The 24,108-nt window shown below is 45.8% G+C and overlaps 3 protein-coding genes across 3 annotated transcripts in view; 1 reads left to right on the top strand and 2 right to left on the bottom strand.

Moving 5' to 3' along the window:
• Window positions 1-4,970, bottom strand: part of LOC121688933 (zonadhesin) — a 63,047-nt gene extending 58,077 nt beyond the window's left edge. Inside the window, exons 1-8 of the mRNA XM_042068846.1 lie at window positions 4,924-4,970; window positions 4,472-4,666; window positions 4,072-4,220; window positions 3,590-3,744; window positions 2,010-2,144; window positions 1,618-1,770; window positions 1,321-1,522; window positions 412-552 (exon numbers count right to left, since the gene is read on the bottom strand). Of these exons, the coding sequence (XP_041924780.1) occupies window positions 412-552; window positions 1,321-1,522; window positions 1,618-1,770; window positions 2,010-2,144; window positions 3,590-3,744; window positions 4,072-4,220; window positions 4,472-4,611 (1,075 nt within the window). The 5' untranslated portion in view covers window positions 4,612-4,666; window positions 4,924-4,970. The remainder of the gene's footprint in view (window positions 1-411; window positions 553-1,320; window positions 1,523-1,617; window positions 1,771-2,009; window positions 2,145-3,589; window positions 3,745-4,071; window positions 4,221-4,471; window positions 4,667-4,923) is intronic.
• A 2-nt stretch (window positions 4,971-4,972) lies between these two features.
• LOC121688932 (multiple epidermal growth factor-like domains protein 6) lies at window positions 4,973-19,508 on the bottom strand. The gene is made up of 19 exons (XM_042068845.1): window positions 19,359-19,508; window positions 18,389-18,589; window positions 18,197-18,293; window positions 17,684-17,771; window positions 17,262-17,450; window positions 16,912-17,017; window positions 13,293-13,529; window positions 12,871-12,972; window positions 12,274-12,465; window positions 11,842-11,952; window positions 11,488-11,680; window positions 10,737-10,873; window positions 10,061-10,285; window positions 9,093-9,234; window positions 8,249-8,372; window positions 6,175-6,366; window positions 5,934-6,068; window positions 5,009-5,106; window positions 4,973-4,976 (listed from the first exon to the last, which is right to left on the bottom strand). Exons 2-19 carry the CDS (start codon window positions 18,459-18,461, stop codon window positions 4,973-4,975), a joined length of 2,445 nt encoding a protein of 814 aa, XP_041924779.1. The 5' UTR covers window positions 18,462-18,589; window positions 19,359-19,508.
• A 644-nt stretch (window positions 19,509-20,152) lies between these two features.
• LOC121688668 lies at window positions 20,153-23,872 on the top strand. The gene is made up of 8 exons (XM_042068399.1): window positions 20,153-20,480; window positions 20,564-20,899; window positions 21,435-21,515; window positions 21,663-21,767; window positions 21,868-21,904; window positions 22,006-22,052; window positions 22,700-22,830; window positions 23,683-23,872. Exons 1-8 carry the CDS (start codon window positions 20,417-20,419, stop codon window positions 23,830-23,832), a joined length of 951 nt encoding a protein of 316 aa, XP_041924333.1. The 5' UTR covers window positions 20,153-20,416; the 3' UTR covers window positions 23,833-23,872.
• The last annotated feature ends 236 nt before the right edge of the window (window positions 23,873-24,108 follow it).

Here is a 24,108-nt window from a genome sequence, read left to right as displayed (position 1 = left end):
AAGCAGTAATCAAACTGATGTTAAAGTGCAGTCATTAAGCTGAATGTGCATAGATATCATGTAATGCACGAGCAGGGAGCCCCACTTCGCCTCATATGACAGTATATCTCAATGAGCTAGAGCTCTGCTGTATCTGCACAAACCTGAGTTGTCAGAGAATGAGCCCAACTTATAGACATGTCTTTAATTCAAACAGTGGACAGAGGATGTATTAGGGCGCTGCTTTGATGTAAAGGATCTCTGAGGCTAATTGTCGTATCATAGTGCAGAACTCTCGGTTCGCGAATGTTCTAATCACATATTTGTGACCGTCTCCTCTCAACAGGTTAATTCAGTGGACAGGTGATGTGAATGCCTCAGAGCCCTGACGCTGGGTGTGGTTGCATCAGAGAGCTGTTGCACCTGGCGTACCTGAGGCATTGGCGAAGGTTCCCTCAGGGCAGAGCGAGGGCGAGGCTGAACCCGGTGGACAGTAGGACCCAGCAGGACAGCGTCCGCCGCTCTCTCCATTGGCCGGCATTGAGCTCTTAGCGCCAGCAGAGCAATAAAACCCTATTGGTGAGAAAGTCCTCAACGCTGCTCTTGTAAATGGCAAACACACACACAACGCACAAGCAGCATCACTGTGTTTTGACACAAGGGTGTGTGAGTGAGACAGGGAAGCACAGCTTGTGTGTGTGTGTGTGTGTGTCTGTGTGTTGGTGTGATGGCACTACCATGCACTTCTTACCCCCTGAGAAGAAGCTGCATTGTAGTGGAAACAGAGGATGATTACTGTGTAACAGAGACAAGGTCACTTTGCATTTTGGAATGAGGACACAGAGTGAGGAGGAAGGAACGGCAGGTGGGGTCAGTTACTAGAGAGGTCAATTGCTGATCAGTGGTCAGTTACAGTAGAGGTCATTTAGTGTAAAGGTCATTTAGTGAAGTAGTTAGTTAGTGAAGTGAAGAGGTTAGTAAATAGGTAATTTCATGATGTAGTCAGTTAGTTTAGAGGTCACTTAGTGTAGAGGTCATTTTTTGAGTAGGTCATTTCATTTAGTGAAGTAGTCAGTTAGTGTAGAGGTCATTTCATGAAGTAATTAGTGTAGTGAAGGTCGATTAGTGTAAAGATAGAGGATTAGTCATTTAGAGGTTATTTGGTAAACTGTTCATTAAGTGAAGTGGTCAGTGTAAAGGTCAGTTGGTGTAAAAGTTATTAAGTGAAGTAGTCAGTTAGTGTAGAGGTTGTTTGCTCCTGTTCTGTGCAGTGGGGGTTGGGGGTGGGGGGGTTGGGGGTAGGGGCAGTCGGCGCCGGCGGTCAGAGCTCCTGGGCGGTACCTGGGGCGCACACACTCGTTGGTTGGGTCAGGGCGGAGGCGTTGCAGTAGAACCCAGGTGGACAGAGCCAGCAGGTGGACAGATCATGCCCCCCGACCACGTTACTCCAGGTGCCAGGGGGGCATGGCGACTCATGAGGGTGCATGGTGCCAGGTGGGCACACGTAGCCTGCCGGACACATGTCTCCCGACCGCGAGTTCACCTGCAGAGGATAACATGGCACAGTCATTTCAAAGACTGGTTATCATTTGTGTGTGTGTCAATGTGTGAGCATGTACACGTCTGTGTGTGTGTTACCGGTGTGGCAGTGCTGGATCCCCCAGTGCAGTAGAATCCTGGGGCACAGGGACCCTCAGGGGCAGAAAGGCCCGGATTCTGGCAGAACTGCCCCGCATCACACAAACTGCAGTGAGTCACATCTACTGCACCAGTATGAGCAAAGTAGAAGCCCTACACATACACACAAACACACAAAAACACACAAAAACACACAAACAAACACACACACACACACACACACAAACACACATACAAACACACACACACACACACACACACACACACACACACACACACACACAGACACACACACACACAAAAATGAATTAGAGATATTTGGATGCTGCTGATTATGTACACAGCTGATGCTCAGGTGTTGAGGATGGCAGACAGGTGTGATGGGCACGTACGGGTGGGCATGGCTGTGCGACAGACGAGCCAGGGGGGCAGTAGTGGCCCGAGGGGCAAAGGGGGGGCTGAGAAAGTCCCGTCTGGTTGCAGAGGTGGCCAGGCTGGCACTCCAGACACCGGCCCTGGGCTCTGCCCTGCACACAGAGGACAAATATACACTCAATATCACATCATAATCAATACTAACTCAAACTCAATATCACATCATAATCAATACTAACTCAAACTCAATACGACATCATAGTAAATACTAACTCAAGTTCAATATGACGAAATATTCAATATGAACCTTAAACTCTATATGACATCATAATCAATATGAACTCAGATCAATACGACATCATAATCAATACTATCTAAAATTCAAAACTACATCATAATAAATACTAACTCAAACTCAATACAACATCATAATAAATACTAACTCCAACTCAATATGACATCATAATCAAATTTACTCAATACAAAGTCATAATCAGTATGAATTCAAACTCAATACGACATCATAATGTCCCTTTCCTAAAATATTGGCATAAGCAATGGCAGGTTTTTTGACATCATCAATACCAACTTAATACGACATCATAATAAATAAGACATCATAATCAATACCAACTCAAACTTAATATGACATCATAACAACTCAAACTCAATACGACATCATAATTAATAATAACTCAAATTCAAAATGACATAACAATTTAAACTCAATACGACATCATAATCAATACTAACTCAAACTCAATATGACATCATAACAACTCAAACTCAATACGACATCATAATCAATACTAACTCAAACTCAGTATGACATCATAACAACTCAAACTCAATACGATATCGTAATAAATAAGACATCATTATCAATACCAGCTTAAACTCAATATGACATCATAACAACTCAAGCTCAATATAACATCATAATCAGTACCAACTTAAACTTAGTATGATATCATAATCCGTACCAACTGAAACTCAATATGACATCAATATATGACATCATGATCAATACCAACTCAATATGACATCATAATAAATAAGACATCATAATCAATACTAACTCAAACTCAATATGGCATCATAAACAATACTAACTCCAACTCAATATGACATCAATACCAATTCAATCTCAATACAACATTATAATCAATACTAACTCAAGCTCAATATGACATCATAATCAGTACCAACTCAAGCTCAAAATGACATCATAATAACTCAAACTCAACGCGACATCATAATGAATACTAACTCAAACTCAATATGATATCATAATCAATACAAACTCAAACTCAATACAACATCATAATCAATACGAACTCAAATTCAATACATCATAATCAATATGAACTCAAACTCAATAAGACTTTATAATCAATAACAACTGAAATTCAATACAACTTCATAATCAATAACAACTTAAACTTAATATGACATAATCAATATATGATTATTAATCACAGTAATGTGGGCTTTCAAATGAGCTGTCTGCATGTTGTTTCTCAGTTTTATTATTCTAAAGACATTAGAACCACAATCTTCAGGAATGGTAAGATTAGACTCACTGGCTGGAAGGTGCCCAGGGGGCAAGCCTCTGCCCGCACTGCCCCCTCATGAGAGTAGTGCCCCTCCTCAGCCTCCCTCTGCACAGGGGAATCTGCCCCACCAGGGCAGTAGAACCCTGCAAAACAGTGTCCGGTGGGGGCAGAGTTGTTGGAGCCCAGACAGTAATACCTAAGAGGAGAGATGTAGGTCATTAGGGAACAGTTAGATCTGAAATGGTGAATTAGTTGTTGAGTAGTTAGGTGGATAGTTTGGTGGGGAGTTGAATAGGATAGTTTGGGGAGGGAATGTAAGTGGAAGGGCTGGGATAGGTTGGTGTGATGATTTTCAGAGCAGTTGATCTAGACTGATATTTACAGTATGTTGTTTGACACAGGAATTGCCAGACTGCCGCTGCTCCACCATGCCCACGTATGTCATGAGTTATATAGTTCTGAGGTGTGTAAGTGGGAGGGTTGGGGTAGGTTGGTGTGATGGTCAGTGGGGAAGGAGTGTTACCCAGGGGGGCAGCTGACACACTGCTGCGGGTCCTTGAGGCCGGTGCTGTTGCTGAAGGTGCCAGGGGGACATGGGGACGGGTGGGGTGACCCAGAGGGGCAATAACTGCCAGCTGGGCACAGACCACCCCAAGGGCCATCAACAGGAGTCTGCAGGAGACACACATGCACACACACACACACACACACACACACACACACACACACATGCACATGTACAATAATATTTCATAATTCTCTTATATAGATGGTTGCAAAGGGTATAGCACCACTGACGTCTGACTCTAACAGAGTTGGAAAGGACTTTAGCAAGAAAGCCGCACAGAGTCTATCAGTCAGTACATAGTCACCACAGTCACAGACATCCTGAAATGTGTCCAGATGAGGCGTGCAGGCCTTACTGCTGTGGTGGCTCTCTGTCTGCAGTAGAAGCCCTCCTCACAGGCCCCCGACGGCTCTGTCTGCCCCACTCCACTGCAGTACCTGCCCCCATCACAAGGGGCACACTCTGAGGCATCGGCCAGGGCAGCACTATGGCCATAGGTGCCGTCCTCACAGGGGGCAGGGGTGCTACTGCCCTCTGGGCAATAGAAACCCTGACAGCACCAGAAAAAAACCCTCATTTTAATAATGTGCAAAGTACAAAGTGTTAAATCTGATGGATTGCAAAATCTATTTGTTGATTTAATAACATGTCTACAATCCAAAGTACAAATATTGGTAAGAAAAGTCAGTCTTTTAAAAGTGCCTTAGTAACAATACTCATATCTTGAATCGTTTAAATGAGTGTGATCACTGTGTGTTGACTAATAAAGTACAGAGCTGTGTGTGTCTCTTGGGCATGTGGTCATACCTGAGGGCACTGGTTAGGCGTGTGGGAGGCCAGGGTGCCACAGTAGTGCCTAGCTGGACAGGCCACGCAGCTCTCGCCTCCGTGCCCGAGGGAGTCGTTCCTGAAAGAGCCCACCGGGCAGGGGAATGAGAGTGGATGCCCTGTGCCAGCAGGGCAGAAGTGCCCGTTTGGGCAGGAACCCGTCTGCCAGGTAACAGGTGAAACACACACACACGGGGAGTAGAACAGAACAGAACTGAGTGCAGTGAATCAGGACAACAAGAGGCATGAAGACAAACACTCATCACTCTCTCTGCAAGCATTCACCTACACATAACTGAGTTTCACTGAAGGAAGTTCATTCTTTTAAGTTCATGAAAATGAACCACCACAGTGTCACACAGTCCATACATCAAGAAATCTGAGGATAAATTCCTCAGAGCCAGCAGAGACACTGTAAGTGTGGGATGCTTTAACACATTAACTCAGTGCCTCGGCTTTTAACTCAGCACCTCGACTTTACACACTAACTCAGCCTCTCGGCTTTAACACACTAACTCAGCATCTCGGCTTTAAAGGCCTATCACACCAAGAACGATAACGATACCGATAACTATAACCATAATGATAAAAGCGTTCACACTGAACAACGATAAACAAAGTCTCTCATTGTGTTAATGAATGTGACGGTTAAAATTTGATGGGTTCTGATTGGCTATTAACTTTTTATCGTTCTGAAAAATTTTTTTGATCCCCAACGATATCGTTCTTCATGTCGTTATCGTTATAGTTTATGGGTGAACGTCGTCATTCATATTAACAAGAACGATATTTATTTATAGTTATCGCTATTGCTATCGTTCTTGGTGTGAATGGGCCTTAACACACTAACTCAGCATCTCAGCTTTAACACACTAACTCAGCATCTCGGCTTTAACACACTAACTCAGCAGCTCGGCTTTAACACACTAACTCAGCCTCTCGGCTTTAACACACTAACTCTTAACAAACTTAACAAACTCTCGGCTTACTGGCTCTGTGACGGGCTGGTCCTGGTTCTGAGAGAAGCAGTACATCCCAGCGGGACACGAGACACAGTCGGCCTCATCCCTCAGACCCGGCTGTCCACTGTAGGTTCCATTAGGGCAGGGAATCGGGTTAGGGTTCTGGGGTCAGATCAGAGGAGGAGTACCCACAGTCAGTGCTGTGCCCTGGTGGAAGGCAGGTTGAATCTGCTGCAGGCACACCAGCGAGGGATGTTAGAACACTTACAACGCCCCCTCCGGGACAGTAGAATCCGATGGGGCAGAAGACGGTGGAGCGCTGGGGCTCCCGGTCGAGCCCCTGGGAGCAAACGAAGCCGGGGGGACACACCATGACGCTCAGCATGACCTCTGCGCTGGTTGTCTCGTTGCTGCAGTAGTGACCGCGCCGACACGGCAGGCACTCCACTGAGCCCTCATCCTGAGCATCACAATACCACAGCACAGCACAGCCAGGCAGACACACAACACCACAGACCCGCATAGCCAGGCAGACACACACCACAGCACAACACAACATCAAAGCACAGCACAGCCGGGCAGACACACAACACAACAGCAAAGAAGTCACCACAGTCAGGCAGATGCACAACAGCACAGAACAGTCAGGCGGATGCACAACACAACAGCACAGAACAGCCGGGCACACACACATACAACAGCACAGCACAGTCAGGCAGACGCACAACAGCACAGAACAGTCAGGCACAACACAACAGCACAGAACAGCCGGGCACACACACAATACAACAGCACACGACAGCACAGTCGGGCAGACGCACAACAGCACAGAACAGTCAGGCACAACACAACAGCACAGAACAGTCAGGCACAACACAACAGCACAGCACAGCCGGGCAGACACACAACACAACAGCAAAGAAGTCACCACAGTCAGGCAGATGCACAACAGCACAGAACAGTCAGGCGGATGCACAACACAACAGCACAGAACAGCCGGGCACACACACATACAACAGCACAGCACAGTCAGGCAGACGCACAACAGCACAGAACAGTCAGGCACAACACAACAGCACAGAACAGCCGGGCACACACACAATACAACAGCACAGAACAGCCGGGCAGTTGCGCAACACAACAGCACAGCAAAGCCAGGCAGACGCACAACGCCACAGAACAGCACAGAACAGAACAGAATAGCCACACAGGTGCACAACACCACAGCACACCAAGCAGACACACAACACAATAGAGAGCCAGAGAAATGTCACAACAGAGAGATAAGGCATGTCAGTTAGCAAGCACATGAGCATTATATATCATCATATAGGATATCTGACGAAAGCTGTAGATCAAGACAGTATTAACAAAGCATAAACATAATACAAAAGGCTATCAAAAGAAAAAAACACACATCAGTTCAGCTTGTGAGCATTGCACACTAGCATAAGATATGAGGGAAATTATATGAATGTCCAGATGTTTCTCAGTGCTGTAATACCATATCCTTCCTGATAAATACCTGGGTAGGGTTTGTGTGAATGTATGATGCTAACATGGGATATCAACATGGACCATAAGAAAGGGAATGGCAGACTGGTTGCAGACCAATAAGAGCTCCTGGTCAGAGGTGTTTGTTGTGCACAGATGGTTTTAGTTCTCACATTCACCGAGTCTGTGTATCCTCACACATCTCCAGGAGCTGACGCGGTCAGTGTTATCTCTCTCACAAGCTCTCATTACCGTACCTGAACCGACCAGACAGAGGCCACATCAGGGCCGGGTGAGGGCCAGATGAGGGTCAGGTCAAGGTCAAACCAGGGTAAGAGCTAGGTTACTCTGGATAGATAGATACCTTAAGAATCCCAAAGCAGATCTGTCCATCCAGTGGCTTATATAACACATGCAGAACAAGAATAATACTCTAGAATAATGGATACAACTGTAGTCTGTCAACCAGAATTAGTACAAAGAACTGCCATTAGACTGAGTATGCACCCGTGAGGTAATGCAGGGTTACACTCTGATGCGAGTGTGTGTGAATGTAGGGAGTGCAAATGGTGATTACCATAAAGGTAACCACAGTTACAGTGTGAGTTACAGAGTGATTCTTCTTGAAGTCCAGATGATGTGGTTGTGGAGAAGTAGACATTTATCCATATACTGTAGCATTATATATAGCACATTTCATACACAGAGGCAATTCAATGTGCTTGACATAAACAAAAGCAAAGAAGAGTGAGATGAGAGTAAATAAATAAATAAAAAGGAGAAATAAAAATAGTTTAAAACATAGTTGAGTGTGCTAAATGGCTGTGGAGAGGCATCGCAAGACTCACCGAGTAGCTGCCCACTCCACACACTCTGGGCTGGACGGTGGCGGGCAGGGGGCAGAAGTATCCCGCGGGGCACGGGGGGCAGTCCTGGGGCCGCTGGCCCCCTCTCAGCTGCCGGTACGTCGTCCTGGCAACGGAGGAGAGGCTCTCTCAAACACTGTGATGGGCAAATCCCACCTGATCTTATTCTCTACTGCAGACAGCATCGTCTCAAACACTCTGATATCTAGCAGTGTGTGTGTTAGTGTTTGTCTAACTCTAACATTTTTAACACACTGTCTCTAAAACTGGAACCAAAACAAAATCCTGACATCAACCCTTCATCAACAGTATATAAATGCAAAGGAATGCATTATCATATATCTAATCTAATCTAATACACAATTTGATGAAGAAGATCTAGTTGCTACTGTGTTTACTGTGTTTACTGAGAGATGTGGAGCTGAAAACTTGAGACTGGAGATATTTCCCGACCCCCACAGAGGCAGACATCTGCACTCATTAAAGAGCCCAGCTGAGGGCCGCACTGACAGTGGGGCTGTGAACAGGAGCTGGACCAGCACAGCTGGTGCAAAAACCTGCCAGGGACCGTCCTCTCGGGATCAGGACTCCCACACATATGATCATGTTGGGAAAAGCATCTACATCAAGCCATCTGGCACACGCCCATCCAGAGTGGGCTACAATGCAAACAGCAAACACTCTGAGAGTGTATGAGAACGCTTCTGCTGGAGGACTCATTGGCTATGTGTGTGTGTGTGTGTGTGTGTGTGTGTGTGTGTGTGTGTGTGTGTGTGTGTGTGTGTGTGTGTGTGTGTGTGTGTGTGTGTGTGTGTGCTTGACTCACAGGGGGCAGGCTGTGGGTTTGGAGGTGCCCTCCTTGCAGTAATGCCCCGCGGGGCAGATGAGGCAGTCAGCTCTCTGCCCGTTGCCAATGGTGGTGCTGAAGGTCCCCGCTGGGCACGGGAACTGGGTGCCGTACATGGTTCCTGAGGAAGCAGTATCCACAATCAGCTTCACTGGCTTCAACAACAGCAGCGTGCCACAGTCACCTTCATAGACCTCTGAAGTTCGCCAAGAAAAGGGATCCAAAGCTGTCATCTTTGCCCATTTAAGGAGATCCAGATCTTCCTATATGGGCAAAGATGATTCCCAGATCTCCTTATATGGGCAAAGGGTCCTACTTTTTGTGTCTTTTAAAGGCGAACTTCAGAGGTCTATTAGCATCAACAACAGCAGTGTGCCACAGTCACCTGTGTTTATGTTGGTCAGAACTGTACACACACTCCTACAAGACATACAGTACATAGCCAGTCTTCAATTTGATACACCTGGCAGCGTTCAGATGAAACCTGAATCTCACACACCTGTCTGAGGGATATGCTTGTATTAGACCCAACCACCTCTACAAGGTGTGTAGTTCAAGGTGTGTGAGACTCTATATGTGATTAGCACTGACATGTGGGGGGGTGTCTGGACATGTGGACTATGTGTGTGCTGTCCGGATGAGCAGCCAAGTGCATAATGTGTGGCATTGTGTCGCCAGTGTAGTCTTTGAAATTCAAGTGGGGTCAAACCAACATTTATGATTTTCATAGTTTATCATGTTTAAAACTATTCAGGCACAATGTAAAACGTGCACACAAAACGGCTCCAATAGTAGGCATCCTTCTAGCATGAGAGGTTAAAAAAAACAGATCAGAGGATGAGACCCACTCTACTTCACTGGCAGCTGTGCCCAGATTCAGTACAGGAGAAACAGGGAAGGTTTAAAGACCACCTGGTGTCCTGGATGAGTTTAGCATTGTACAGTACCTTCAGGGCAGTAGTGTCCAGAGCTGCACCTCCCTGACGGTGCCCCTGTGCCCGAGAGGCAGTACCATCCCCGGGGGCATGGCTGGCACTCCCGCAGCGACTCCAGCCCACTGTGCTCACTCCAGGTGCCCGGCGGGCATTTGTGCTGCGTGGGGAACATGCTGCCAATGGGGCAGTAGTGCCCGGGAAAGCAGGCGAGAGGTGGCCTCTGGATGCCACCCGTACCTGGCCAGGGTGACAGAGAAGCACTCAGAGCATGCCGGTCTGTATGCAGGTGACAACTAGATGTGAATATCTATAGGTGATTACTGTGACTGTGTGAACTATATGTGCATATGTGATCTATCACAATGTGTCCACCCGACATAAAGACTCCATTAAATAATCCCAATAAGTCCTAGCTGATCATTTTCTGATGGATTCTCTAACTGAGACATTAAAGAGTGTAGCAATTACAATAGCCCTTACAGATGTGTGATGATTACATAGAGGGCTTCATAAGATTAAGTGCAGAAAGGATGGGTGCTGCTGAACGGAGCTGTGAGCTGCAAAGCTCCTCTAAAGAGTGTTCAGACTAGCCAGCGCGTTGTATTTGATAAAGAGCTGCAAGCCCAAGTGTGTGTGTGTGTGTGTGTGTAGCTGTGTGCTGCGAGTGGTGTGGTGAGTCGTACTGCACCTCTGAGGCAGGCGAAGCGTGCGGGGCACAGCTGACATTGCGTGCGGTCTGTTAGGTCGGTGCGGTTGCCAAGGGTGCCAGGGGGGCAGGCGTTGGCAGGTAGGTTTGGGCGCGCCGAACCTGGAGGGCAAACAAAGCTGGGCAGAGGGGGCATGAGAGGGTAAGACGAAAAAACAGAGAATTAGAGTCAGAGAAGAAGAAGGAGAAGGAGCTTGAGTGATGATCACATGTACCTTTAAAGTGTAACTCTCGCCAAAATGCAACCTACGGTAGGGTCTTTTTGTGAATGTAAAACGTAAACAAAATAGCGATTTCGATGCGATCATGCATCAAAATAGTAGTGCCCCTAGCACTTCCATTCAAAAGGCCATTTGACCCGAAAACGACATACAGTCAATCTTAATAGTGGCACTTTCGACGTAATTATGCTTTTAAACAAAGGTTTGAATTGGGTACATTCACAAAAAGACCCTAGGCATTTTGGCGAGAGTTACGCTTTAAGCATGATTTGCATTTTGAACGTTTTTTAATCATCAGTGGCTGATGCCTGGTGCTTCCGCTTCACGTTGGGGGCATGTTTGCCCTGTCAGAACGTTTGATACTGACTAGTGGACAAAACGCTATCCCTTACATACATGTACAATATGCACTCAGTGTCCCACACATGAGGAAAATCATAGAACAGATGGATGTGTGTGTGTGTGTGTGTGTGTGTGTGTGTCTGAGTCCCTGGCAGAGAGGTGGGCATTACCCTGGCATGCAGTCGACGTCTGGAGCCTTCAGTGCCACTCTGGTGCAGGCCTTGCCGGGGTAGCAGGGCCGGCAGTCGTCAGCGGAGTCCTGCCCATCCAGGGGGTTGAAGGAGCCCGGCTGGCAGGGCACGGGGTCACTGGTGCCCTCGGGGCAATAGAACCCTGCTGGACACCGCAAGCAGTCTTTCATTCCTGTGTGGGACAAACACACACACAAACACACATACACCCACACACACACACACACATACACACACACACACACACACACACACACAGACCATATACATGAGTGTTTTTGGGTGTGGTTTGCTTTTGAGTAAATCTGGGAAAGGAAAGACTCCTGTCCTCACTTAGCGCCCCCTGGTGGGGAGTGAAGGTACCACGGGGGCATAAGATCTCTGTCAGGGTGCCAGCTGGGCAGTACCGTCCCCTGGCACAGGGCAGGCCTGGCCCAACAGAACCTGCCAGAGAAGCAATGATACAATTAAAGAAATTAACATGAGAGAAAGTGTGTGTGTGTGTGTGTGTGTGTGTGTGTGTGTGTGTGTGTGTGTCTGCTTGTTTGTGTGTGTGTGTGTGTGTGTGTGTGTGTGTGTGTGTGTGTGTGTGAGAGAGAGTCTGTGTGTGTGTGTGTGTGTGTGTGTGTGTGTGTGTGTGAGAGAGAGAGTCTGTGTGTGTGTGTGTGTGTGTGTGTGTGTGTGTGTGTCTGTGTCTCTGTGTGTGTGAGTGTGTGTGTGTGCATGCATGTGTTTGTACACGTGTGTGTGTGTGTGTTGACTCACCTGCAGGACAGAAACGTCCCTCCACACATCGCTTGCAAGCTGCTCTACTTGTCTGGCCGAGTTGTGCTCCAGCAGTTCCGGCAGGGCAAGGTGACCCGTGTGGTACTGCTGTTCCCTCCTCGCAGTAGAACCCCGCCGGGCACAGGAACTGGGAGTCGGGCCTGCGATAGCTGCCCTCCAAACAGTAGAACCCTGCACAGAACCGGCCATGGCACAGTTAGAGACAGAATCCCAGTTTTGGCCTTTGGACGGTCTACAAAGCAGAAACCTGCAGAAAAGTGTTTGGCCTTTGAGTGGACCCTGGGGCAGCTGGAAAAAACTACATTTCCCATCATGCCCAAAGTGCCTTTCATCTTCTTTTTAGCAACCACATGCTTCAGAGATACATCAGCTCTGCTCTGACCACAAACACATAGTCGGTCTGAGTTTCAGCCACCGAGCTACCGTACCATACCACACCACACCACACCACACCACACACCACGTCACGCCACACCACACCACACCACACCACACCATTCCACACCATACAGACATGTGGGTGCAGTCACGTTGTAAAGAGAAGCAAATGTATCCAAATGTTGACTCTGTGTGTACCTGCGGGACAGGGTGAGCAGTCTCTCTCTCTCTGCAGTCCCTCCTTGGCTCCATAGCGTCCGGCTGGACACCGGATGGCCACGCCTCCAATGCAGTAATACCCTGCACAACAGGGAGGCCCAATGGATGAAGCACACATCTACTGAATAGTCACACCATACAAATCTGTACTGTACTGTAGTGGTATAAGTAAGGAATGTTTAGAGGCTAATATCCAGTAAAACCAAATTCTACAGTAGGGTACAGTATATACTACGACAATATAATATGATGGCATTCAGGCTGGCAGGTCAGTCAATGTCAGTCATTGTACGAAACAGATACTGTATGGAGATGGGGAGGCATGTAGTGTAGCTGCCTAGGTGATAACCTTTGACCTTAGAGGTCAACTGGGCACCTGGGGCTTTCTCACTCACACTCACCCACTTGACACTTCACACAGCCCACCCCCTCCTTCTCCGAGAGCTGCATCCCTGCTGGGCAGGGCTGCTGGGGTCGTGACCTCTGAACCTCGGCCCTGCTCCAGGCCGCGGGCCTCGAGGCCTGGCATCCGGACGTGCCATTGCAGCGTTGGCATGACGACTGGCCAGGCTGGGTGGTGTGCTCGTCTGGCGGGCAGGGCAGAGGCTGTGACAGGCCCTCCTGGGGGCAGAAACTACCTGGAACACAAACAGAAGGCCTGATAGGGACCGCAGACAAACCCGACTTCAAAGCACAACCTACAGTAAGATGCTGATTGGCCACCGGATTGCCTTGTTGTTTCACTGCATACACTGCCAAGACATTGTGCTGCCAGTGCGATGCACAGAATGTAGACAAAGCAGTGCTAGCTAACTGTTTCCACACTACTGTTGCTCCCCAAATACAGTTCATAATATATCTACTGTACTTCTAATTGAGAATAAGTTTGATAACAAGTTTGATAACAAGTTGCAAATCTTGGCAGTGTTAGTCAGCTGGGTCTTTTAACTGAGGAAGAAAGAAAGAGGCTGAGGAGAAAGGATGAAACTGTGTTATTACATCCAGTCATCGAGAGGCTAAACGCTAACTACCAGGGTTGTATCTCCTTACGAGTTTATCTGATGATTACACACTGTGCTTCTTAGTAACAAGAAGGCAAGCTGAAGTCAATTAGAGCAGCCTTTTCCCTGACGGCTCACATTGAATTGGCCATAAATTAGTTGATGGACCTCTGGCTGTGTTGGTGGAGCTGCACACACTGCACCGATCGGAGCTACGGATACTCATCGACCGGCCGCTTGGTCTGCGGTCCACTTTACAGACAGCCTCACACAACAGGGTCAGACCTCTCCACCTGAGAGGGTCACACCTGTATGTGTATGTTTATGTTTGTGTTTATGGAATTTAGCAGACACTTTTATCCAAAGTGTCTTAAAAATGTAACAATACAATACTTAAAATTAACAGTAAACAGTTTCAGAAAGTTGGTAAGACTACATTAAGGGTATAAATGCTAATGCAACACTATGTGGAGGTCATCTTAGAGGTCCTACCTGGTTATTGTTTCTGAATGTGCGTTTAGAATAATTCAACTTTTTATTGATGTTTAGGAGTGTCCCTTCTGTAGGCCTGAGTTACACACGGTATGATAACAATCATAGCGTGACTTTACAATGTGAAGATGTGATCATAATTTATAATCAGAATCATAGATTTCCTATTAAAAGATTTTTAGTCATATAACTGCTTAAATCCAGCTTGCTCTAAAACAAATAAAAATGTGCAAATGCTGCAAGGTAATGATAGACAACCAGTGTGAAACAAGTAAGACTTAAAATGTTTTAAAACTTAGAAGCTTAGAATTGAAGAGTGTTTTCTAAATTAAAAGCATAAATTGTTTTTGCTAGAATAAGTGTTTTTCTTAAACATAAGTTTGCTTATAAAGTGTAAAGTGTTTTGCTCAGACTTAAGGAATATTACGTGTTTGCTTAGATATAAAAAGGTTGTGTTAGATTGCTAAATGAAATGTGCTTTGAACGAAATGTAAGAACTTAATGTACCAGCTGTAAGAGACTGTGTGTCAGCAAAACAGGGGCAACAGGGGCTACGCCTTAAAGACTTGACTCCGCTCCGGGTGAGTAGGGCTACTTTCTAAGACACTGTATGGGCAAAAAATATACTGCGCACGCACTGACATACACAGGAGTAGTGAACTCAGCCAGGCATTTAGGAAGGAAAGTCCTAGCTCCAGGGCAGACAAAAAAACGAATAGGTTTTGTTAGCAAATTCATTGTTTGTGAAACTAAGGTCTAGGACCTGTTGTGGTCTAAATGCATACCACACACCCAAGCAAGGATACGGATATCTGTCTGATAAATACAAGTGTTTTTAGGGATAGAACCTAAATGGTTATAGATCTGTTGTGGTCAATTGAAGTTCTTAAATGTTACAAGAGCTGTCATCAAAAAGAGCTTTGATTTAATTTTGACAAGACTCCCCTAAGAATATGGGTTGTTTTGAGTTGATTTTCTCTCAGCCCTGGGTGGGCAGACGGACGTCTGTGGTGAGTTTTTGACCTCTCCCAGATCATGATGACCAAACAACTTTTGCAAATACAGCTCTGAATTTCTTCCCTTTTTTAGTGAAGTTAACCACATTTTGAAGTACGAGTCAAGGGAATAGGGAACAGTGACTAAGAGATAGAAAGAGACTCTGAAGTAGTCCACCTTAGCCCCTAAACCCCAAATTAGGGAATTTGATTCAGATAGAGAGAGCCTCTCAATCAAGTCAACCCTCTCGTACATCCTAAACCCGTTGAAAAGGGGCCCTCACATCAGACACACACACTGAAAGATACTTCCTCATTTACCCTGTGATATTATCACAGTCCGAAGACGAACACACACAGGATTTACGATCTCAACTGTGTTAAAGGGAGCCTCTTTAGACACCAGAGTGGACACAAAATGCAACACAATATTACACAAAGTGATGCAAATAATACTCTACAAATGCTGGAGTGGGGAAACCATAGGGAAACCGAATCTCAGTATCTCAAAGCACATTAAAATAATCAGCTTACTTACGTACAGTATGTCCACCCGACAGTATGAAATGAGTGGTTTATTGTTTGTATAAATGTTTGTGTGTTGAGAGTATCACACCTGTCAAACTGAAAGTGTGAGAATGAGTGATTTTATTGTTTGCATGTTTGCTTGTTTGTTGAATGAGTAGCGCTAACACAACAGACACCTTTACAATAATAGATCATGCATGTATAGATCAGTAAGGTGAGCCGAATGAAAGAATGGCTTATTTATTTAATTTGCATTGTGGTTCCTTCTTATTCTGTACTGTAGGTCTATCTCTAAATCGAGGGATCCGAAATTTGACCGAAAGGTGTCTGGCTGTTCATGTTGGAACCACATATAACTGACGCGCTGACCACCTGAAGAACAGATACCAGAGAGTCTGTACAAAATACTTATGGTTATCTAATAGTGTCCGAGAACAGGCTTCTAGCCAAAGCTATAAAGATGTTGCCAGTCCTATGGTTATCTGAGCATGTGGTGAAGTTGACATCACGGTTGCTGACCCCATGTGCAAAGCAGCATGATATCACCACCTCAGCATGGTGAGGAGGTGCCAGAGGTCATAGATGAAGGACTCGAGGTGTGAATACGCTGAAGCACCAGATGACAATGTAAAGTTGAAATAGAAGTGAAAGTTGAGTCATCTTTGTCTTCCTCTAATACTATATTACTGTCATTCAAGTTAGAGGTGTGTGTGTGTGTGTGTGTGTGTGTGTGTGTGTGTGTGTGTGTGTGTGTGTGTTTGTGTGTGTGTGTGTGTGTGTGTGTGTGTGTGTGTGGTGAAAGTAAGAGATTAAATAGACGTAAATTAGTAATGACCATGTAAGCCATCTCTCTCTTTCACTCTTTCTCTCCCTCTCTTCCTCTCTCTCTCGCTCTCTCTATCTATCTCTCCTCCTCTCTCTTTCTCTCTCTCTCTCTCTCTTTCTCTCTCTCTCTCTCTCTTTCTCTCTCTCGGCCTCTCTTCCCCCCTCTCTTCGCTACTTGCCTGTAGGACAGGGCATGCACTGCGAGGAGAGCGCTGGGGCGTAGGAACCTTGTGGGCAGGAAACACACTCGCTCTGCTCCACGTTCGGCTCCTCGCCAGGCCCACACTGAGGGAGAGGAGAGAGAGGAAACACACACACACACATCACATCAGACCGTGTGTGAGTGTGTGTGAATGTGTGTGTGTGTGTCACACAACTTCACATGCAGCATCTCTGCTCTCTCAGAAACGGAGCAGGGTTGAGCCCAGAGTGCCAACTATTACTGCTGCCATGTTTGTTTGTGGTGTGCTGTCAGACTGGAGAGTGTGTTGAGTAATCTGTCAGGTCAGAACAGACGGGCAGACAGTACCCTTCTTTGATGGCCGGCCTGGCACACGGAGCCGGCGGGGCAGGGCAGGCAGGACAAGTGGCCCTCGGGTGAGAAGGTTCCGGAGGGGCACAGAGACAGAATGCTGCTGGCATGGTCACAGGCACAGCCCTGAGGACACAGTCTGCAGTCCACCCCGTCTTCAGAGCTGATCAGGCCAGGCCCACAGGGCTGAGGACACACACACACACACACACACACACACACATACACACACAGATAGACACACACAGAGACAGACAGACACACACACACAGACAGACATAGACACACACACACACACACACACAGAACTGAGTGAAACAGGTGCAGCCCCTCGCCACCAGCACCTCAAGTTAAAGTGAAGGTGATAAAGCCAAGCGGTCCCTTCCCCTGCCTGGCATAAAGCTGTGTGTGTTACATACCTGGCAGTCCTCGATGCTGGCCTTGCCTGGCTGCAGGTTAAACGTTCCAGGGGGGCATTTTCTGGGTGCGCTTACATTGCCAAGACAGCTAAACAAAACAACAACACCCATGTATGTGTCTGAGTTTTACAGACCATGGATGAATTTAACATGATCTACTTACATTGTTAATGTTCTTCTGTATTACTGTATTGTACTTGGTAACACTGCCCAGGAATACAGATCAGTAGCCCTTAAATTCATATTTTGATATGCAATTTGAAATTAGACCTTAAGTTCAGAAATATAATAAACATGCAAACTTTCTGGAAATAGATGTGGGAAAATATTGCCAAGGGCTTTAAGGCCCACAGATAGGCAATCCTAATAAAGGAGAACAACAGACACAGTAAGACCCTGCCAGGCCAAACCTCTCTGGAGATCACAAGTGGTCCAATACACTTTCAACTGTGATATCATGTGAGAGAGAAGTCAGTGTTTTGCCATTTTGGGTTGTTTGTATGTGTTACTCACAAATATCCTGCCGGGCACTCCACACACACTCCAGTGGAGAAATACGATCCTCCTGGACAGGACACAGAACTGAGCTGCTCGCTGTGGGCCAACAGTCCTGGAAAATACCAAAAAACACACATTTCTAATCAAGTTTCACAGCTCTGCAACAGCAATGCCATCCAGGTGGCAACCAAAGACCAGGCTACTCACCAAAAGCAACCACGTAAGCCAGGAGCAGTAGAGGTGAGATGGAGAGGAACTCTCGCTCAGGCCCCAGTCGCATGCTGATTTCGCCTCAGAGTCGTCGTTATTTTGGGGCTAGACTGATTCCCTCTGTGCTGTCCACATCCCAACACTCCTGCTGTCCTGTGAGGGTCAGTTGTGAACTGTGCAGCAAAAGCCCATTGAGGCCTGAATAATTGAGAGTGAAAGTGACACCCTGTAAACGGACTCCCGTGGCGGCTATTCAGACATGCAGTGGGACTGGACACTTTTTACCCTCAAACAGTAGCCCACATGCCAGTGGCACCCGGACCATCCAGGCACCTCATGCAATACTTATGTTGAGCAAGTCTCATTACATATACTCCTTACATTACACTAGTACTAGCCAATTTCTACTAAAAACAACAGGGCCGCCAGTCACAGGTCCCACATTTTACTACCGTAATTTCCTGTCTATTAACCAAAGTTTATACATTGATTTTGCTAAATTCCTTCAGCTCTGGGCATAATACACAGGTCCGGGCTATCCGTGGGGAATGCATTCATTCTTCTTTACTCTAATACACGATGCGGCTAATATTTACTACTGTAAAGATGTTGTAATGGAATTAGATTTGTTGTTCAGTCGAGTCGTAGCCATATGTCAGGTGTCAAAGCAAGGGGTCTGAGGAGATGTTTGATGGAGAGCAAACTGAATCAGGCGGCTCTGGCTGGAGATGGTGCTCTGCTGTTTGCCATGTAAAGCTGGAGGTGTCATAGAGAATGTGTTCCAGTTAAATGGATGACAGGCTCTGTGTGAACAGCAGAAGCTGTTGCCATTGTTTTCTGTTACTGTGGAGGAGCAGTGTGTGTGTGTGTGTGTGTGTGTGTGTGTGTGTGTGTGTGTGTGTTTTAGTGCGGAGGAACCGTTGGGTGTGTGGTATTGTGGAGGCAGAGGTTTCCTGTCGTCTCTCACCCAACTCTGTCAGTCGTTGCTTTGCTTTGTCTTGCTCCACTCAGCAATCTCAATTTCCTCTCTTGAGCTTGCATAGGCAGTGTTCAAGTCTTGTGGCACTGTTAGCAGAGCTCAAAGCCACAGAGGTACAGAGCAAAGAAACATGCTGTAGGCTGCCTCCCCATCTGTGTGTAAAACAACAAAACAGAAGGAAAAAGGACCCTTGTTAAAGCTGTGGTTTCAATTGCATTGTTTTGAGTATGAAAAGAAAATGGAAACAGATGACTATACTACACAGAAGAAGACTATTCTGACATGACCGAACATGATTAAATAAACTAATTGTGGAATTATGCAATCAAAGTTCACCAAGTGAAAACATAAAAGTTATAGATCACGTTTTGACTTGAGGACATCTCTGTCCACTGGTTGTTCAGCAGTGCCAGTTTAACGAACATGTAGAAATGGAACTGTTACTGTGCTTTGTAGTTAACTGGACACACTGTAATGCCCAAAAAGAATATCGTATCTCAAACAAATCTGTTTTTTTTTTCTTCTACATAATAGATTGTACGTGACTATAATGATTTGGAGTCACATTTTACACATTTAAAAATATCTACATGGTTTTGTGTGTAATACCGCAGAGTTGTAATAATACGAAAATGTAACGTTTATGCTATAGTGAATATGCAGCCGGCCTTCGTATTTTCATGAAATTTCCTGTTTCCAGGACCAGGTGTTTTGAGAAAGTTTCCATGTGTAGGTTAAAACATGAGAAACATCCTGTCGTGTCGCTTCCTGCTCAACGTCAGGGAGATGCGAGTGATGCTTGAGTCTCTGCAATTCTCACCATAAGCATCACACAAGCAAAGACAGGACAACTTCATCCAATTACGGACAATTCAGGACAACACAACCTCAACTAAACAAAGGACGATTCAAGACAAGATAAACTAATTCAGCAAGGAACAATCCAGGTCAAAACAACACAATTTCCATTCAAGGGATAAGACAAGATTCCATAATTACAAGACACCATCCAGGACAAGACTACAAATCAACAAGACTCTAAATCAATGGCAGATATATCAAAGCCCTCCAAATGGCTTCTGATATTGCTGGTTGAGTTTGCAATACAAGGTAAATATAAAATTTCAATTTCAACTTCCAAATGATCTTCTCATGTGCGTTGTCCATCTCACACCCCCTGAGTTTCTCCCCAGCCTGTGTGAGCTGTGACCTGGGTGGCATGAGGCAGACGGTCCCTGCAACCCTGGGCGAGCCTCTGATTCTCAGCTGCACCTTTAACTGCTCAGCGGGGTTCGTACGAGGCAAGTGGAGCCAGGAGGGTGAGGACCTGGGGTGTGCAGGCTGCCACTGGACAGAAGGGCTGTTCAGTAAGTCCGGTGACTTTTGCACACTCCAACTGTCTACGCAGGAGGTGACTCGGAATGATTCCCATCACACCTACACCTGTGAAAGCTGCCAAACCGACCTGCCGGGACTCCCCTGCCGGACCGAACAGCAGGTTTCACTCAAGATCAGCACATCGCCGAAAGGTAAGAGATTGCAGCACTTGGGTATGGTACCGTTGATAACACATGATAGTGTTACTGTCACAAAAGATGAGAGAAAAGAGTTGAGAAGGCCAAGTGGATCCTCCAGAATCCACCTTTTTCACAATTACTGACTGCAATCTACTGGGGATCACATTTGTGACCAAAATGTGTCATACTCTGTGGTGAACGTGAATGTGTTCACTTTGTTTATTACCAGGGATAGGCCTATAGTGTTAAAATAAGAGGTGGGTAAAAACATGATTGATGACAAAAATGATTGATGACAAAAAAAAATGATTTGTGTAATCACGGTGAGGTGGTGAATAAACTCTTTTGAGAGGTGGATAAACTCTAATAAGAGGTGGATAAACTCTATCTCTGCAATTTCAGGTGGATAAACTGTGTTTACTTGCATTTAGCCTCCACTACATCCCTGTTTATTACATGTGGTGCATTGTGCAAGAGAATGTGTTTGCGTTGTTCACTGTCTGGTGTTCATAGTTTCAATCTCACTAATCCATTGTATATCCTCCAGCTACCTCCTCCTCTATATTCTCGTCCACTGCGCTAACTTCCAGTGATGGTGCAGGTGGTGATGTGGATGACACTCCATCAGGTACAGAATAATTAGAGAGAGAGAGAGAGAGAGAGAGAGAGAGAGAGAGAGAGAGAGAGAGAGAGAGAGAGAGAGAGAGATGGATGGTCTCTAGTAATAGATGATGTATTCATGTTGATTGATTTGATAAATTATCCTCTCTGACAGATGAGTTTCAACTGGTCAAGGTGCTGGCAGTTGTAGTTGCCTTCGTCATCATGGTTCTACTGATTTCATATCTGTGTATCCTGAGACGCAAAAGAGGATGTGCTGGTAGGTCGTTTTATCGTTTAACTCAACAACAACACTGCTGCCAATCTCGTCTGAATGTGTGTCAAAGGCTTTTCTGATCATTTTTATCTTTGGTTTTCAGCTGGTTCAGAGAAGATTCCTCCTGGTAGGCATGACAGGTGAGTTATGACAAAAACAGATCAAAACAGCAGCAGAGGGTACTGCAAAGAAGGACTGAGCTCTGAATGTGAAAATAATGTGTCTTTTTGGCTCTCTCCAGACCAGGCTCTGATAAGGAGTACGCATCTGTGACATTCACCCACACTGGTGAGTGCAGCATGTCAGCTCACTTGTCTCACAATGTCCTGTACTACTCACACTGATACATCAGACTAAGGCCCAGGCTAAACTAGGGCTGTGCAATTAATCAAATTAATCAATCAATCGTGATTATGACTTCCAACGATTATGAAAACAACATAATCAAAATATAATGATTATTTTGCTACATTCAGTTTCATAACAATGCACTCCTTTTTACATGTTTTTTCCTGTTGGGTTATATTTAAAATTCAATTTAAAAATGTAAGAAATTAAAAAGTTTTGAAAATAGATGATAGTTTCAAAATCACTGAGTAAACATTAATAATCGTGATCTCAATATTGAACAAAATAATTGTGGTAATTGTGATGTTTGCCATAATCGAGCAGCCCTAGGCTAAACCCAGTCCACAACTGAAGCACAAAATAGTTTTAGAACATTCTATTTTTTGAATGTACCCATCACTATCACGTCTGGTGCAGCCAGTTCCAATAGTGGAAGCTAAATGTTTCAGCAACACGGAACGCTTCAGTTATGTGACTGGTGCAGCCTCCCTGAAACAGTGGTGGGATTATATTACCCCTCTGGCTACAGAGATACACATGTCCCGTGGTCATTATTTACAAGCACCTGCTTGTTTTTCTCTCTTCAGACTGCCAGAGCGACCATGAGGTACCGTACGCTGACATCATGATTTCCGTGCGGGGTGTGAGCACCCCAGAGCTGAGGGGCCCGCCAGGAGGGGTGGGGCCACCAGGGGGCGCCCAAGGGAACCTGAGAGCGGTGAGCAGCATCACACTCTCGTCTACATGGGAAACTGCTGCTAGTCCTGCACCCAGGAAATAACAGTGTGTGTGTGTGTGTGTGTGTGTGTGTGTGTGTGTGTGTGTGGCTGATGAAAAGCTCTATAAAAACACTACTGTACAGTCTGATTGGTTTAAATCACCTGCAAACACTTTTGTAGGAATACCAAATACACCAGATATTGTTGTCAGCATTCCAGAACAGTTAAGCTATTTGAAGTAGCATGTGCATTTGATCTGTTTATGGAGGACTCTTACCTTTCTAAAACTGCAAAATATCAATCATTAATATCTACCATTGAAAACCTTGGCTACAGATGCCAGCTTATTGTGCTAGTGTTCTGGTAGTCTAGGGCATGTACACAGGCTGGTGAACCGGGGACTTTGTATTGGGGGGCTACTGAAAACAAGAGCCAAACAGTTGGTAAAGTACTGCTCAATTTCAGCCATTTGGAAAAGGAGATGTTTTCTGTACCCCTGAGATTGTATTGTCATACATAACAATGTGCTGATATGGTTTAATCTGTTTGATCATTCAAAACATTTGATTCCTAATGAAAATTTACTTGTAATGTGGAATTGAATAAAGTATCTAAAATGTGTGTGTTGTGCGTGCGTGTGTATGTGCGTGTGTGTGTGTGCGTGTGTGTGTATGTGTATATGTGCATGTGTGTGCGTGTGTGTGTGTGTGTGTGTGTGTGTGTGTGTGTGTGTGTGTGTGTGTGTGTGTGTGTGCGTGTGTGTGTATGTGTGTGTGTGTGCGTGTGTGTGTATGTGTGCATGTGCGTGCGTGTGTGTGTGTGTGTGTGTGTGTGTGTGTTTCATGCTGCAGAAGTGGAGGGAGGACTCAGGGCCCGGGGCCTTACAGCATGCCTTCCGTTCGGCTGACCGTCTGCACGTTCAACCCAGAGACGTGTCCAGGAAGTTGAGCAGCACCTCTGAGTATGCCGTCATCACCTACTCTTCCGACGTTCTGCACTGACGTCCACACTGTAATCACCATATATATATATATATATATATATATATATATATACGGCACCTACATATAGCCTATATATATGGTCAACACCTACTCAACCGATGTTCTGCACTGACATCCACACCGTCATCAGTCATCACCGTCAATGCCATCATCACTTACTCTACCGATGCTCTGCACTGATGTCAATACTATCATCACCTACTCTACCGACGTCCTGCACTGACGTCCATGCTGTCACAGCTGTACACCGTCATCACCTACTCTACCGACGCC

This window comes from Alosa sapidissima, chromosome 17 (assembly GCF_018492685.1).
Source record: "Alosa sapidissima isolate fAloSap1 chromosome 17, fAloSap1.pri, whole genome shotgun sequence".
NCBI lineage: Eukaryota > Metazoa > Chordata > Actinopteri > Clupeiformes > Clupeidae > Alosa > Alosa sapidissima.
The sequence above is the reverse complement of the archived record's forward strand: the minus strand, read 5'-3'. Positions and strand labels throughout refer to the sequence as shown.

Coding starts and splice junctions, on each gene's coding strand:
- LOC121688932 (XM_042068845.1), bottom strand. CDS start 18,461: ATGCGACTGGGGCCTGAGCGAGAGTTCCTCTCCATCTCACCTCTACTG. Junction 18,294..18,388: donor GGCTTACGTGGTTGCTTTTG/GTGAGTAGCCTG, acceptor GGTATTTTCCAG/GACTGTTGGCCCACAGCGAG. Junction 17,451..17,683: donor CCAGCATCGAGGACTGCCAG/GTATGTAACACA, acceptor GTGTGTCCTCAG/CCCTGTGGGCCTGGCCTGAT.
- LOC121688668 (XM_042068399.1), top strand. CDS start 20,417: ATGGCAGATATATCAAAGCCCTCCAAATGGCTTCTGATATTGCTGGTT. Junction 20,481..20,563: donor GGTTGAGTTTGCAATACAAG/GTAAATATAAAA, acceptor GTTTCTCCCCAG/CCTGTGTGAGCTGTGACCTG. Junction 21,516..21,662: donor TGTGGATGACACTCCATCAG/GTACAGAATAAT, acceptor CCTCTCTGACAG/ATGAGTTTCAACTGGTCAAG.